Source organism: Hyaena hyaena, unplaced genomic scaffold (assembly GCF_003009895.1).
Source record: "Hyaena hyaena isolate Hyena2069 unplaced genomic scaffold, ASM300989v1 scaffold_312, whole genome shotgun sequence".
In the NCBI taxonomy this organism is placed as follows: Eukaryota; Metazoa; Chordata; class Mammalia; order Carnivora; family Hyaenidae; genus Hyaena; species Hyaena hyaena.
The window spans coordinates 1048309-1063135 of NW_024080943.1; the positions used below are offsets into that span (position 1 = coordinate 1048309).

At 48.8% G+C, this 14827-nt stretch overlaps 1 protein-coding gene and 1 long non-coding RNA gene across 4 annotated transcripts in view; both read left to right on the forward strand.

The window, feature by feature from the left end:
- The window catches only part of GDAP1L1 (ganglioside induced differentiation associated protein 1 like 1), a 46541-nt gene extending 34413 nt beyond the window's left edge, over positions 1 to 12128 (forward strand). For all 3 annotated transcript variants that reach the window (XM_039248492.1, XM_039248493.1, XM_039248491.1), the window contains 2 exons: positions 676 to 790; positions 11667 to 12128. In XM_039248492.1, the coding sequence (XP_039104423.1) occupies positions 676 to 790; positions 11667 to 12010 (459 nt within the window). In that variant the 3' untranslated portion in view covers positions 12011 to 12128. The remainder of the gene's footprint in view (positions 1 to 675; positions 791 to 11666) is intronic.
- Positions 12129 to 12241: 113 nt separating this feature from the next.
- On the forward strand, positions 12242 to 13140 carry LOC120242615. The gene is made up of 2 exons (XR_005531119.1): positions 12242 to 12363; positions 12463 to 13140. It is a non-coding gene; the product is annotated as an uncharacterized LOC120242615 (long non-coding RNA).
- The last annotated feature ends 1687 nt before the right edge of the window (positions 13141 to 14827 follow it).

Below are 14827 nucleotides of genomic sequence, written 5' to 3' on the forward strand. Positions count from 1 at the left end.
CTACACTGGTTTGTTTTTCCATTCTGTCTCCTCTGTCATTTATTGGCTACTTGACCTTGGGCAAGCCACTGTCCCCCTAGAGCCACAGCCTCCTCATGTCTTAGGTTGTGTGTCTAAGAGCAGAGCATAGGACAGAGGTTCTTGGATAACAGTGGCCTTGAGGGAATGTTCTGAGGAGGACCCTGTAAGAGTGAGAGGGATAGGAAAGAGGAAGGGGCCAAGTTCACCTGATCCCACAGGGACCTCTGCAGCATGAGTGGTCCCACAAAGTCAATCCACCCTGAAGCAAGGGGCAAGCCTTTTATACCCCTGTATCAGTCAGTCAGTGGTTACAGATTGCCTGGCAGGGGCTTGAGGGGTGGGAGATAACCACCCAAATATCTCCAGGCAGCTTTTCTTTGGCTGAGAGCAGTTCTCAGGAGAAGGGGCAGCAATGAGTTGTTATCAACCAATCCTTACATCAGTCTGTGTATGAGAGTGCCAGTCCTGTGAAAGAGGTCTGGCCGGGGCAACTGAGCTCAAGGGGCACTGTGAGCACCAGATGAGGGTACTTTGTAACAGTGGGGCACCCTCTACACTGAGGGGGATATTTGGAGGCTGGGTTTCCCAAAGAGCGTTTGGGTCAAGTTCCTTCAATCCCTGGTCACCTCTGGCTCCTGCCGATCCTGTCCTCAGGCCAAGATCCTGGAGCACGATGATGTGAGCTACCTGAAGAAGATCCTCGGGGAGCTGGCCATGGTGCTGGACCAGATAGAGGCGGAGCTGGAGAAGAGGAAGCTGGAGAATGAGGGTGGGTGCCAGCTCTGGGGTAGGTGGGTGCTGGAGACCACCCGGCCCACACCACCCTGTTCAGTTCCAGCCCCTTTATCCCAAAGGCCTCAGAGGACCTCCAAGGTGGTTAGAACCATGGGCCATGGAGTCAGACAGACTTAGGTTTAAGCTAACCACTTGACCACTTAACCACTTAAGTAGTTAAGTGATCATGGATCAGGTACTTCACCTCCCTGGACCTCAGCTTCTCATCTGTAAAATAGGGATGATAATAAGACCTACCAAAGAAAGGTGTTGAGATGTTACATGAAATAATACACGTAGAGTGCTTAGGTCAACACTTAACACACAGTAGATGCTTAATAAAGGTTGACGAAGATGATGATGGTGGTTGTGGTTGGTAGTGATCATGACCCACCACATCATCTTGCCTTCCCCTGCTCAAGGATGCATTATGGCTCTTTCTGAACTTGAGCCTTTCTGTTCTCAAGTGGCTCTCTGGACCCTGCGTGTGCCAGCCTCATTCCCATCTTCACACTTTTGCTCCTGCAGCTCTTGCAGTCAGGAGTACAGTCTCCATGTCACTCTGCTCCTTTCTCCCTTCACATGCTGTCTTTGCCACTGCTCTTCTTCAAATATGATTCTGGATCTTCTCATCTTGCTCTGTTTTAAGCAGCCTGTTAGTCTCGTCTCCTTAGCTGTGCTAATTTAAGGAGCCTATGCAACATGGAGTGCTACACTCACAGCTTCACACGCACACACCATCTATATGGAAAAACTGTGGAACGCAGTGTTGTAACAGATGGGTTTAGGAGTGCCTGGCTGGTTCAGTCGGTAGAGCATGCAACTCTTGATCTCAGGATTCAAGCCCCACATTAGATGTAGAGATTACCTAAAATAACATCTTAAAAAGAAAGAAAAAAAGAGATGGATTTAGAGTCAGGCAGGTTTGAGTTAGGGTTCCAGCTTTGCCTCCTGTACTGTGTGACTTGGACAAGTTGCTTTCCCTATTGGAGCCTCATTTTCTTCATCTGTAGAATGGGATGGTAATAACACAACTTAATGCTATCTTGTTAGACTCTTATAAAAAGTAAAAGCATTCTGCACATTGCCTGGAACATGCTAGTTTAAACATGACAGCTAACAGCATGCGTGTTCTCCACTTGAGAAAACTGAGGCTCAGAGAGATATGTGGACTTGCTCAAGGTCGTGCTGCTCATAAATGGCATGGTTAGGGCAAGAACAGGTTCCATCTTCATGGGTCCAGCGCTCTTCCAGCATCTCACAACTGAGGCAAGCACAAGGTATGCATAGATACCTAGAGTCCTGAATAGGGACATTGCCATGAGTTCTAAAGTCAGGGTCCTAAATCCTCGGTAGAAAAAAGCATGGCAAGACTTAGTAATGAAACTAATATACACACTCAAGAAGGGATTTTCTCCTTTCTGTCCGGGAAGGTGCTTAGGGGAGCCTTTACAGAAGAGTGCTCAGAGGCCAGAAGGCATAGTGTTTCTAAGACTGTCTTTGGGGTCAGACAGAGTCCAAGCTCTGCCATTCTCTCACTGGTCAACCTTAATTCTCAGGCACATCTTATACATTTATCAGTTAATTTGTTTGGCTACCATAACAAATCCCACAGACTGGATGGCTTAAACCGCAGAGACTTATTTTCTCACTTTTGTGGAGTCTGGAAGTCTAAGTTCAAGGTGCTGGCAGGTTTGATTCTTTTGAGGCCTCTCTTGGGCTTACAGAGAGCCACCTTCTTACTGTGTCTTCACATAGGCTTTCCTTACATGCCCCTCATGTCTGTGTGGCAAAATGTCCTCTTCTTATAAGGACACCAGTCAGACTGGTTAGGGCCCACCCTGATGGCATCATTTTAACTTATTTACCCCTTTGAAGGCCCTTTCTCCAAATATAGTCACATTCTGAGATGCTGGGGATTAGGGCTTCAACATATGAATTTTGGAAGGACACCATTCAGCCCATACTGCTTTTATCTTTAACAACACTTACTGTGTGTCGGGCACTATTCTGTTTCACATAGTTCAATTCATTTAATCCCCATAGTAACTCTAGGAGGTAAGTAATATGAGTAACTAAGATGAAGAAACAGGTGAAGAAACTAAGGCATAGAAAAGTTCAGTAACCTTCCCAAGGTCACACAGATAGAAATGGGGGAGCCTAGATACAAACTCTGGCTCCCAGAGTCTGAGTTTTTTAAGCTCTAGCTCTACCACTTCTTCTGTGATAAAATGAAAGCCTATTTACAAGGCTGTTGGATGGCTCAATGAGAAAGTGCATGAAAGGGAATAAATACCTGGCCTGACACACGGTATGGAAATATCCACAAATATTAGCTGCTGGTACGACCGAGGGAGACACAGAATGTGACCTAAAGGGAGGGCAGGGCTGATGGTCCTGGAGAACAGCTGTGGATGCTCATTCCTCACGTGATCCCTAGATTGGAAGCCTCCTGACCCCGGTCTCTGTTTTTGTCCTGAGCTCTTCCAAGAGGAGGCAGCATTGTACTGCTCCATGGCAAGATGACTGGGGCTGTTCCAGATGGGGATGTTGGACAGTCCTGTCCCCCTCCATGGCTGGGGGAGGCAGCAAAGGTCCGGGAGGTGGCTGGGCCCACATGGTCTCTCACTCATTCACCCACTGGGGCATCCCTGGGGGAACGCTCATGCCCTCCACTTGTCCCTTTGAGAGGCAGAGCCCAGGGTTGGGAGACATTATAATGTCACAGCTAAGTCCCCTAGCATGAAGCCAGATGACACTGATGTGGGTTCTTGACCAGCTCCCTCCTAGTTCTGTGACCTTATGGAATTCACTTCACTTCTCTGGGCTTATCTACAAAATGTGGGTAATAATAGAATCTAACTCACAGGGAAGTTGTGAGGGTTCATAAAGATAATGAGTGCTGATCACTCTCTACAGTGCCTAGCCAAAGGCAAAATGTTCTAGAAATAGCAGTTTCAAAAATAATTACTATTACCATTCTTTTCATTCACTTATTGTAATATTTCTTGAACACCTACTGTGTGCCAGTTCCTGGGGATAAAATTGACGTTCTTGCTCTTGTGGAGTTTACCGTCTTATGGAAAAGACAGACCTTAGTCAAATAATCCCATCAGTAAAAACAGAATTGTAAACAGTGGTAAGTGTTACGATTGATAGTGAAAAGAGCAGGGTGAATCTGATAAAGCTTCTCTGAAGAGGTGACATTTCAAATAAGACTGGAAGGATATGGAGAACCTAATAAAGAACCAGGACAGGTGTGTCCCACACTAAGGGGACACCATGGTTGGGGTGGGGGGATAGCTGGGAACTCTCCAGTACCTGGCTACTGTGTGGTGAGTAATGGAGAGAGTGGCATAAGTGAGGTTGGAGAGAGCCAAGATCATGAGCCTATATTTAGAATTGAGGATGAACTCATATTTATATTTGATTTATGTTAGAATTTAGATTTTACAGTATATACAAATCCATCCAATGGGAAATCCTTGGAGGATTTTGAGAAAGGGATTGTATCAGTTAGCTTTTGCTGCATAACAAATAAACTCTAAATCTGAGTGACTTAAAAGAACCTTTTATTTGTTCATGATTTGTGCCTTGGCACTTTGGGCTGGAGTCAGCTGGGATGGCTTGTCTCTGTTCCGCATGCTGGTGGTGGCATCACTCAGGTATTTGTGGCCAGCTGGCAGTCAGTGACCTCCCTGGCATGGCTGGTGGCTGGCTTACTATCAGCAGGGCCAATGGGAGTAAGTGGGCTACATGTTGCTCATTGCCCAGCAGGCTAACCCAGGCTCATTCGTATGGTGGTGACCATAGCATTTCTGAGAGCAGTGAGGGAGCTCAGTGCACAAATACTTTTCCAGCTTCTATTTGTGTGGAATTTACTAGAAGAACTCTGTTGGTTAAAGCAAGTCTCAATTAAAGGGGTGAAGACTCTGCCTCTTGTTGCAGAAGCAGCAAAGCTGCATGCACACGGGAATGAATGGAGGAGAACTGGTGGCTATTGTCACAATCCACCAATGGTGAAGCGTTCTGACTTTAAGGGCACTCTGGTTGCTCAGAATGGATTTCAAGGGAGAGTGAGGGAAGGCTGTCGCAGCAGCCCAGGAGGGATGATATTGGCTTGGACCGAGGAGGTGGCCGGGGAGATCAGGGAGGTGTGGATGGACCTGAGAGTGGAGACAGAATGGACTGGAACTTGCTGAATGGTTGAGTGAGGTAGGGAGAGTAAGGAAAAGGATGACTACTGGGTTTTGGTCTGAGCTACTGAGCGGTGCCATTTCCTGATATGGGCAAGGGAGGTTGTGTGTTCAATTTGGGGGACAGTGAGTTCAAGATACCTTTCAGACACCCAAGAGGGGGTGTCACATAGCCATTAGACATTCTAGTCTGCTTTGTAAAGAGAGGTTGGAATCTGAAGAGAGATTGGTGAGACCCCAGCATATATGTGGTATTTAAAGCCATAGAACTGGGCGATTCATCCAGGGAGACAGCGGAGAGAGACAAGACAGAGGAGTCAAGGGCTGATGTGTCCTTTTGCTGCACAGTAAATTGCCTCCAAATTAGGGGCTAAAACAGCAACAAAACCTGCATTTATGACATCACACATTTTCTGTGGCTCAGGAATTCTGGAGAGGGTAGATTCTCGTTCTCATTTACGGCTGCATGATGCAGGTTGCACTCAAGCTTGGCTGGGGCTGCAGTCATTTGAGCTGGAGAATCCACTTCCAAGATGGCTCAGTCACGTGGTTCTTCTTCTTCTTCTTTAAATGTTTATTTACTTTTGAGAGAGAGAGAGCACAAGCAGGGGAGGGGCAGAGAGAAGCGGGACAGAGGATCCAAAGTAGGCTCTGGACTGACAGCAGCGAGCCCAATGTGGGGCTTGAACTCATGAACTGTGAGGTCATGACCTGAGCCCCAGTCAGATGCTAAACTGACTGAGCTACCCAGGTGCCCCTCGTTCACACGGTTAAGAACCAGTTCTTAACTGGCCATTAGCAGGAGGCCGCAGTTCCTTATTACCTACACTTCTCAGTGGGGCTGCTTGAGTTTCCTTACAACATGGCTGCTGGCTTTCCCCTGAACAGGTGAGCACAGAAAGAGAGAGAAGCAGCCACAGTGGCTTTTATGACCTACTGTTGGAAGTCACTGTCACTTCTGCCACATTCTATTCATTAGAAGCAAGTCACAAAATACAGTCCATATTCAAGGAGAGGGAAATCAAGCTCCATTGGAGAAGTATTGAGTAGTTCATAAGCATGTACTTTTTTAAAGTTTACTTATTTTTGAGAAAGAGAGAGCATATGCATGCAAACAGGAGAGGGACAGAGAGAGAATCCCAAGCAGGCTCCAGACGAGGGGCTCAAACCCACGAACCACGAGCTGAACCCAAGCTGAAATCAAGAGTCAGATGCCCAACCAACCCAGCCACCAGGCACCCCTTGTGAGCATATTTTTAAAACTACCACACCTGCCCTGAGGTTCCCCCACATGGAGGGAGGGGTAAAGGCAGAGGAGCCAACAAAGCAGACTGAGAGAGGAGCCACTGATGTGCTACTGTGTGTACCTTGTGTGAATTGAACCCAGAAAGGATTGTGCTTTAAGGAGAGAACAGTGTCAAATGCTGCTGGGAGTCTGAGTAAAGCAAGGATAGGAAAACATCCTCTGGATTTTGTCTCCCGGCTATTGGCCGTGACCTTGCCAAGGACAGTTTCATTGGAATGGGGGGGGCGGAAGGCTAAAGAGTAAACATGAGGTGAGGAATGAAGACACCACTTTTGCGACGTTAGCTGTGGGAGTAGAGAGATGAGATGGTGCCTGAAGAAAGATGGGGTGAAGAGAGGAATCTTTTTTAGGATAGGAGATCCAAGAGCATGTTTTCAAGCTGGTAGAAGTGACCCGGTGGGAGAGAAATCAGTGCTGTAGGACGGATGGCACCCAGTCCAGGAGGGGACACTAGGGACATGTTTCAAGGAAGGGGCCCCGTAGGAAAAAGGGCACTTCAAATTGGGTAAAGATGAGGAGGATTTATTTTTAATTTTTTTTTATATTTTATTTTTTTATTTTTGAGAGAGAGAGAGACAGCATGAGCAGGAGAGGGACAGAGAGAGAGGGAGATACAGAATCCAAAGACAGGCTCCAGGCTCTGAGCTAGCTGTCAGCACAGAGCCTGCCACGGGGCTTGAACCCACAAACTGCGAGATCATGACCTGAGCCGAAGCCAGACGACTGAGCCACCCAGGTGCCCCAAGAAGAGGAGGATTTAATCAGGGGACTGTTTACAAATATGTGGGCAGGATGCAGGGAGAACACAGGGACAAATGCAGTGCCCTGGGCCTGGGGTCATGAGGTCGCGAGTGGTGGGAGCAGCTTCAGGAACCTGAACAAAGAGGCTGTGTGGCGAGGGGGCACCCCTGGCAGGAGCTGTGACCTTCAGTCTGTGGACACACACAGCCCATGGTGACCCACAGACAGGACATTGAGGGAAGCAAGACTCTGACCTCACTCACACCCGCCCTCCCACCTCCTGCCTCTGCTCCCCAGTGGCTGGAGCCAGCTGGAGCCAGAGGGCATGGCGTCCCACTGGTGTTTCCATCATCCTCCCAGGGCGCAGAGCAGCGTGGAGAAGGGAGGAGCATGGATCTGGAAGGCAAAGGGAAGATATGTGGCCTCGGACAGGGGCAGAGACCCACAGAGGACTTGGCCATGAGAGGAGGTAGCTGGCACCCCCCACCGCAGAGTGGCCCAGGGCAGCGTGTGTGTACGTGCCTGGCTTTGTAGGTTTCCTGGTTGCAGTGAGGGCTTTCCTGTCTGAAGGCTCCTATTTTCTTTCAATATTTTTAAATGTTTATTTATTTTTGAAAGAGAGACAGTGTGAGTAGGGGAGGGGCAGAGAGAGAGGGAGACACAGAAACCAATGCAGGCTCCAGGCTTTGAGCTGTCAGCAGTGAGCCCAACACAGGGCTCAAACTCAGAGACCATGAGATCATGACCTGAGCTGAAGTTGGATGCTTAACCGACTAAACCACCCAGACACCCCTAAAGGCTCCTATTTTCTGAATGAAGCACACGGTGGCATCATCAGCTGAGTGAGGACTGGGGACAGGGTGTGAGGAGGGGAGTGTGGTTGTCTGCAGGGCATGGGGAAGCCAGCCCACTCCAGAACTGTCAGAGGCCCAGGCATGGCTCAGTGCTTTCTTGGGCTTGGTGGTCATAACTGGTCAGCGTAACTGTCCAGTACCCTCAGTGGCTGACTCAGAGAAGGTACAAGGTAGGGTCTGTCCAGGGCTGGGGGCTTTCCGAAGGGAATGCATAGCTGGAGGAGAAGGGAGAACTGAAAGTCTCAGGCCCTCTGGCGACATGCCAGGTGTCCACATACATGGTGGTCATGGCTATCACCACAGACATAAACACAGGCATGGTCACACGTAGATGATGACGTGCACATACATGCTTGTGAACATCTGCCTGCAAGCAAACAGCCCAATGGATGTGGGCATACACTTCACTTATACACGTGGGGATTCCACACCACATGGACGCAGATGCCCGGTGTGCAGATATCCACACGCATATGCACGGTCAACTGCAGGGACTTGAGCAGGCAAACATATGGGCAAACAGACACGTAACCAACAAAGAAAAACCTCTTTGTTTCTTTTTTTGTTTTAAAGTTTATTTATTTATTTTGAGAGAGGGAGAGAGAGAGTGAGTGTGAGCAGGGGAGGGGCAAAGAGAGAGAAAGAGAGAATCCCAAGCAGACTGCATAACTTGGGCGCAGAGCCCGACTCGGGGATCGATCTCACAAACCATGAGATCTTGACCTGAGCTGAAACCAAGAGGCAGACACTTAGCTGACTGAGCCCCCCAGGGGCCCGAGTGTATGTGGAGATACATGCATTTGGCCTTGTTCCTCTGCACATGTAAAGAAGCAGTGGTACGTAGTGGTTATAAGCACACACTCTGGAACCAGATGGCCTACATTCAAATCCAGGCTCTGCTCTGCCATGTGCTAGCTGTGTGGCCTTGACCAAGTTACTTATCCTCTCTGTGTCTCAGTTGCCTCATGTGTGAAGTGGGGATAATCCCTATTTGATAGGGTTGTTGTGAGGATTAAGGAATTTACAGCACATGCTCTGGTTAATCTCCCACCTCGCAGGCTGTTCTTTCTCATGCGCCTTTGCTGGGTTCTCCTCATTCACTGGAGAACCTCGGAGCGCCCTGGTGCTCAGTCCTTGGTCCTGTCCTGAGATCTGTCTCCTCCAGTCTGTCACTGGGGTCTGCGGCCCTTGGTGCTAGCGCCTTTCACTGCCCCTCACCGCCATCCTGATCTCACCCCGCTCCAGAACTCACGGTAACCCCCTCGTCCACCAGCAAGAGCACTCCTTTGCCTGCACCATCGGCTTCCTCGGCCTTTTCTTGCTTTATCATACTTTGCAAAACCTCAAACATGGTTACACCCAAATCTTGACCTAGTTAGCACCCGTACCTGTGAACCCAAATGTGGCTAGAGAAATACACGTGCTTGTAGGCTGGTCTCACTCTGGATTCATGACTGCTAGTCTTAGGTGGCTCTCCGGCAGCCCTAGGTCTCCTCTGTCCCCCTCCCCAGGTGATTGCTTAATACTTTCTTCTTCCTCCTCAACCTTCTAACCACCACCTCCACCCTTCCCTTCACTGACTATTTCTGTATCACTGAGAAAACAGAAGCTTTAGGAGGAGACCCTCAGAGCTCTGATCCCACAACCACTCCCCCAGCAGCACCAGTGCCCATACAGACACCGCGTTTTAGCAGCTCGAAGGTGCACCTCTGTTATGTCACATCTCAGTGTCTCTGAAATCACAATGTTTCTCACAAAGTTAATTGGCACCATTGTTCTCTCCAGGATGGATGTCTTACACTTGATGGCAACAGATTTGATGAAATATAGTACCGCACACTCCCTCATATTCCCTACAGTGAACTGTCCTTGAACTAGCAACTCCTCGCCCTGAGTACGAGCCATCTATCCGCTCAAGGACTCACATCAGTAATTCCCTCCACTGTCTTCTGTAGCATCATCCCCTCTCTGCTAGATCATTCCCATCGATGTCCTGGGTTTCCTCTTCCAACTTGCAAAGCCACTCTTGACCTGTCTCTCATATTGGCATGTCCTTCCCATTACAGCAAAACTCCCTGGAAGAGTGATCCCTGCTCACTGTCTCCCATTCCCCTCCTCCATTTCTCTCTTGAACTCCTTCCAACCAGGCTTTCAGCGTCAGCATCTACACTTGTCACGGTCGCCAGTCGCCAAATGACACCACAGTTCTCAGCCTCCTACTTGACCTCCGTGCAGCATTTGAACACAGCCGAGCACTCCCTTCTCCTTGGAACACTTCCTAACTTTGGCTTCCAGGATAACACAGACTCCTGGTTCATCTCTCACCTCTCAGCTGCTCCTTCTTCCGCTCCTCTGCTGGCTTCTCCTTGCTGCCCAATATCTAAATCTTAAAACCCCAAAGCTCAGTCCTTGATCCTATTCTCAGATCCGTCTGCACTCACTCCCTCGTTGATGTCCCCCCCCCAACCTCCATGCTGATTATGTACACCTGAACTAAGGACGTGTGCCTCTAACTGCTGACTCATCATCTCCCTTCAGCTATCCCACCGGCATCTTGAAGGTTGCGTATTCAAGAACAAACTTTGTGTTATTAGAGCCTTCGTTACACTTTACCTCCTTGTTCCATGAAACCATGAACCTCTCAAGACACTGTCGTGTCCTATGTCAGGTCAGGTCTTCATGTCCAGCACATACTCTACATAAACCTTTGTTGGATGAGTGAATAAATGAATGAACAAGAAGACACAGAGTGAAAGGGATGGAAGGGATCAGGCTTTGACGGTGGAGCACATCAGATTCAGAAAATGTCTGAGTTGAGAGGGACACCTGCTCAAAGATGCAAAAGCAAGCTTCCTGGGAGAGCAGACCTCACAGAAAGTGGAAGCAGGGAGGAGGCAGAGGGGAGTCTCCAGGCATGAGACACAGCAGGAGCAAAGGCCCAGAGGTGGACATGGAGCTCCTCTGGTCTCCTATATCACCTTTGTTCTAAACCCCACCATTCTCCCTACTGACCATGTTAATGTCCACATTCCTTTGGCTGGCGTTAAGCTTTTTCACTAGTTTATCTGCATACACTTCTCTAATCTTGACTGCTTATGAATCATCTGCCCGTCCACTACCCCCCACCCCCCAGGCAAGCCATGCCCATTTCCAGCCCTTCCAGCTGTTATGTTGAGAACACGCTCTAGGAAGTCCAGGGCAGAAGCAGGGAGACCTAGTCAGAGGACACGATGAAAACTCAGGTAGGAGAGAATGGTTGTTTGGACCAGGATGGTAACAGCGGAGGTAACATCACACTCCGGACGTATTTTAAAGAGGAGTTGATGGGAATTGCTGACAGACCATACAGGGGAATGAAAGAAAGAGGACTCGATGTGGCACGGGGCTTTGGCCTGAGTGACTGACAGGGCGGGCTTGCAGTTGCTGACATGGGGATGAATGTGATGGGTCTGGGGGTGACTATCAGGAATTCGATTTTGGACATACCTAGCTTGAAATACATAGTGGACATCCAAGTGGAGCTGTAAAATGGGCAGTTAGACATAAGAAGCTAGAGTTTAGATACATGTATTTGCACTTAAAAAGTCAGTTGGTTCAAAGAGAAAATAATAATAGAGGTAGTATAAGCATAAGGCAAAAGTCATTAAAGCTGTATGGGAGTGAGTGACCTCGGGGCGGTGCTGTGGCGTGAAGGCAGAGGCTGGAGGGAGAGAAGTGAGTTGATGGGGAGAAGCTGACCCCATCCATTCCCATCTCCTCTCCCTTCCCCTCCAGGACAGAAATGTGAGCTGTGGCTCTGTGGCTGTGCCTTCACCCTCGCCGATGTCCTCCTGGGAGCCACCCTGCACCGCCTCAAGTTCCTGGGACTGTCCAAGAAATACTGGGAAGATGGCAGCCGGCCCAACCTGCAGTCCTTCTTTGAGAGGGTCCAGAGGCGCTTGGCTTTCCGGAAAGTCCTCGGCGACATCCATACCACCCTGCTGTCGGCCGTCATCCCCAACGCGTTCCGGCTGGTCAAGCGGAAACCCCCATCTTTCTTTGGGGCGTCCTTCCTCATGGGTTCCCTGGGGGGGATGGGCTACTTTGCCTACTGGTACCTCAAGAAAAAATACATCTAGAGCCAGGCCCGGGCTCGGTGCCTGCCGGTGTCTCTGTACTGTGTGATTCCCAGCAAGCTCTCAGTAACGCACTGTCTCATGAACACTGGACAGCCACTCCCCACCCTGTTTGGAGTAATTCTATCGTCAATGTGAAAACATTCCATAGTTTAGAAGTAGACGTTGCCAATGCTGTGAGTTGAGGCCATGGCTCTACTAAAGGAGAGAAAGAGTGAGCGTGAGTGTGAAAGAGAGAGAGAGAGAGAGAGAGAGAGAGAGAGAGAGAGAGAGAGAGAACAGAAAAAAAACACGAATGCCTTTTCTTTTGATTCAAGGTCTCAAGATGGAACTGTGGGGACTGGTTAGGATCTGAGGTGAGTCCCAGGCTGTTTCATCCACCAGGGCCCAGATTCTGGGAGGTGCTGGGGGCTCGGAGGGCCTGACCCCCTCGCCTCCCCTTCCCTCTTGCCCAGGGAATTCTTCCACAGGACAAAGCCAACATCAACACTTGACTCTTCCAAGTGGTGCCTCCGGCTGGGGCTGGAGACCGCAGACCCTGGGGAGGCCTCTGAAGACCCCAAGGGACTCCACTCTTCTGCACGTGGACTGAGACAGCACTGGCACAAGCCAAGTCAGTGGCACCCAACCACCAGGCCAAGCCTGGGACCGACACCATGAGCACACCCTCTAGTCCCCTCCTGATCTGGCCAATGTGTTTGCTTTACCAGAAGTCCCTGGAGGAGCACCCACCCATCATCCTCTTCCCACCAGGGGTGACTTTCCACCATGGGAGATGGACTTTTAGTGAAAGCCATGCTGACCTTCTCTCAGAAGGTCAGTCCTGGCCTGTGTGCAGGGGTGGGTCTGGAGGTGGATGGACTCAGGTCCTTCTCTCTGCCTCTGCCAAAGCCACCTCCTTTATTGCCCACCTTTCCCATCACTCATGGGGCTCCCCCCGTGCCCCACCATGCCACACAGAGCAGGGGGGTGTGGTGTCTCTGCATCCCTGCTGCCCTCCCTCGTTGTGTCTCACTTTCCTGTGCCTTTTGCATGTTGGGAGAAGGTCTGGGTGTCACTGCCGCTCATGCTTAGAAACCACCGAAAGCCCCCAATAAAGCATTCAGGAGGAACAGTTGCTTTTCGTTTCTAAACTTGTGTTGTCTATCCATCTCTCCTTTCCAAAGTTTGGGGCAGAGCGGCAGAGACTTGAGGTTCAGATTCAGTGCTTTGCAAGAGCAAGCAAGAATGAAGCCCAGGTCTCAGGTTGCTGGTTGTAGGGACAGCTCGTGGGTGGACTTTGCCATGTTCTCACCTTGGCATAAACCCACCTGACTTGGACACAGAGCTTCTCAGGTCACCGAGCATGTTCACAACCATCTGCTCATGTTCACCTGGACATGGACCTTCGGGGTATACCCAGGGCATATACTCCACAGTTTCCCAGAGGGGAAAATGTGTTAAAATGTCTGAAGAACATTAAACCAGGAATATAATAATAGAGCATAAAGCATAGTTTATTGATTTTGCAAAAACATATAAGAATTTTCCCCAGCCTTTTTTTGTCATAAGGATGAAAGGAAAAAAATAGCCAGGGCCCAGACAGGGCAAGCGTAGAACATAAGAGAACAGACTCACCATCTGGCACCATTCACCCCTTAGGCTACTCAAACATTCACACAGACTCTCCACTCATAATTAAACTCCACTCAAGAACAATGACATCATGCTTAATCCTGATAAGGTTGACTAGTCTCCTGCTTGCACCCTCTCTCCAAAATGGAACTCACAAAGCCTCATCCATAACATCACTCTTGATGATGTTGGATTCTACTTCTGGAGGGCACAGGCACTCCTCCATATAGTGTAATCTACAGATGAAAATGTCGATTTATCCATCACTAGCATTCCTTATATACAGTGTAAACACACACATAACAAGCGAGGAAGAAAATCCATATAGCTGCCAGAGTCCTCATGTCTGTAATTGATCCTAAGGCCATTGTTTATATTTATTTATAATTTCTCTTTTTTTCCACTAGCTATCCTATATTCTCTTTTTCCTCAGCCAGAACCTCATGGTTGGGGTATTTTATCTGACTTAGGCTTTAGTGGTCCTTGGGTTGCTGTGGTCTTCCATTAATCTTTTACTATTGGCCATGGAAATATTAGGAGGCACCCTAAGAATCCTCTACTTCCTATACATAGTTTCCCATGCCACCATTGCAGCAGCAACGCCATTTACCCTCAATGACCAGGACCAATCACCCTAGTCTGTAAACTTTTTGCCTGTAGTTTCAATGGTAGGAGATAAAAATGGCCAAGTTGCAATCTCAGCTTCTGCTAATTTAGTTGAATCACTGATGTATTCCCCAACAAAAGCATTCCTTCCTTGGAAACTATAATCTCTAAACCATCAAAGTCCAAAGATTCAGGAATGGGAAGCAACACTGTTGTGAATGGGCTATTATGTGCAATAGTGAGAGCTAGTCTCCCATTCCCACCTCAGCACTGCTGAATCTGTTTTCTGCGTGTGGGAGAAACAGCACTGTGGGCCTTACAAAGTTTATACTGCATCCTGTAGGGCATCACTTCAACATTGCAGTGTCTCTTGGGTGGTGCTGTAACAGAGTCTTCAACAGGCCATTTCAATATTCTATAAGCCTAGCTGCTTCTAGGTAATAGAGCACATGGTAAGACCAGAAAGTTCCATAGGTTTAATTACACCACTGCATTTCTTTTGCTGTGATATCAACTTCTTGGTCAGAAGCAAGGTTGTATGGAATACCAGAACTGGAGCCAAGGTGTCCATAGATGTCATGGTCAAAGAAGGCAAATCCA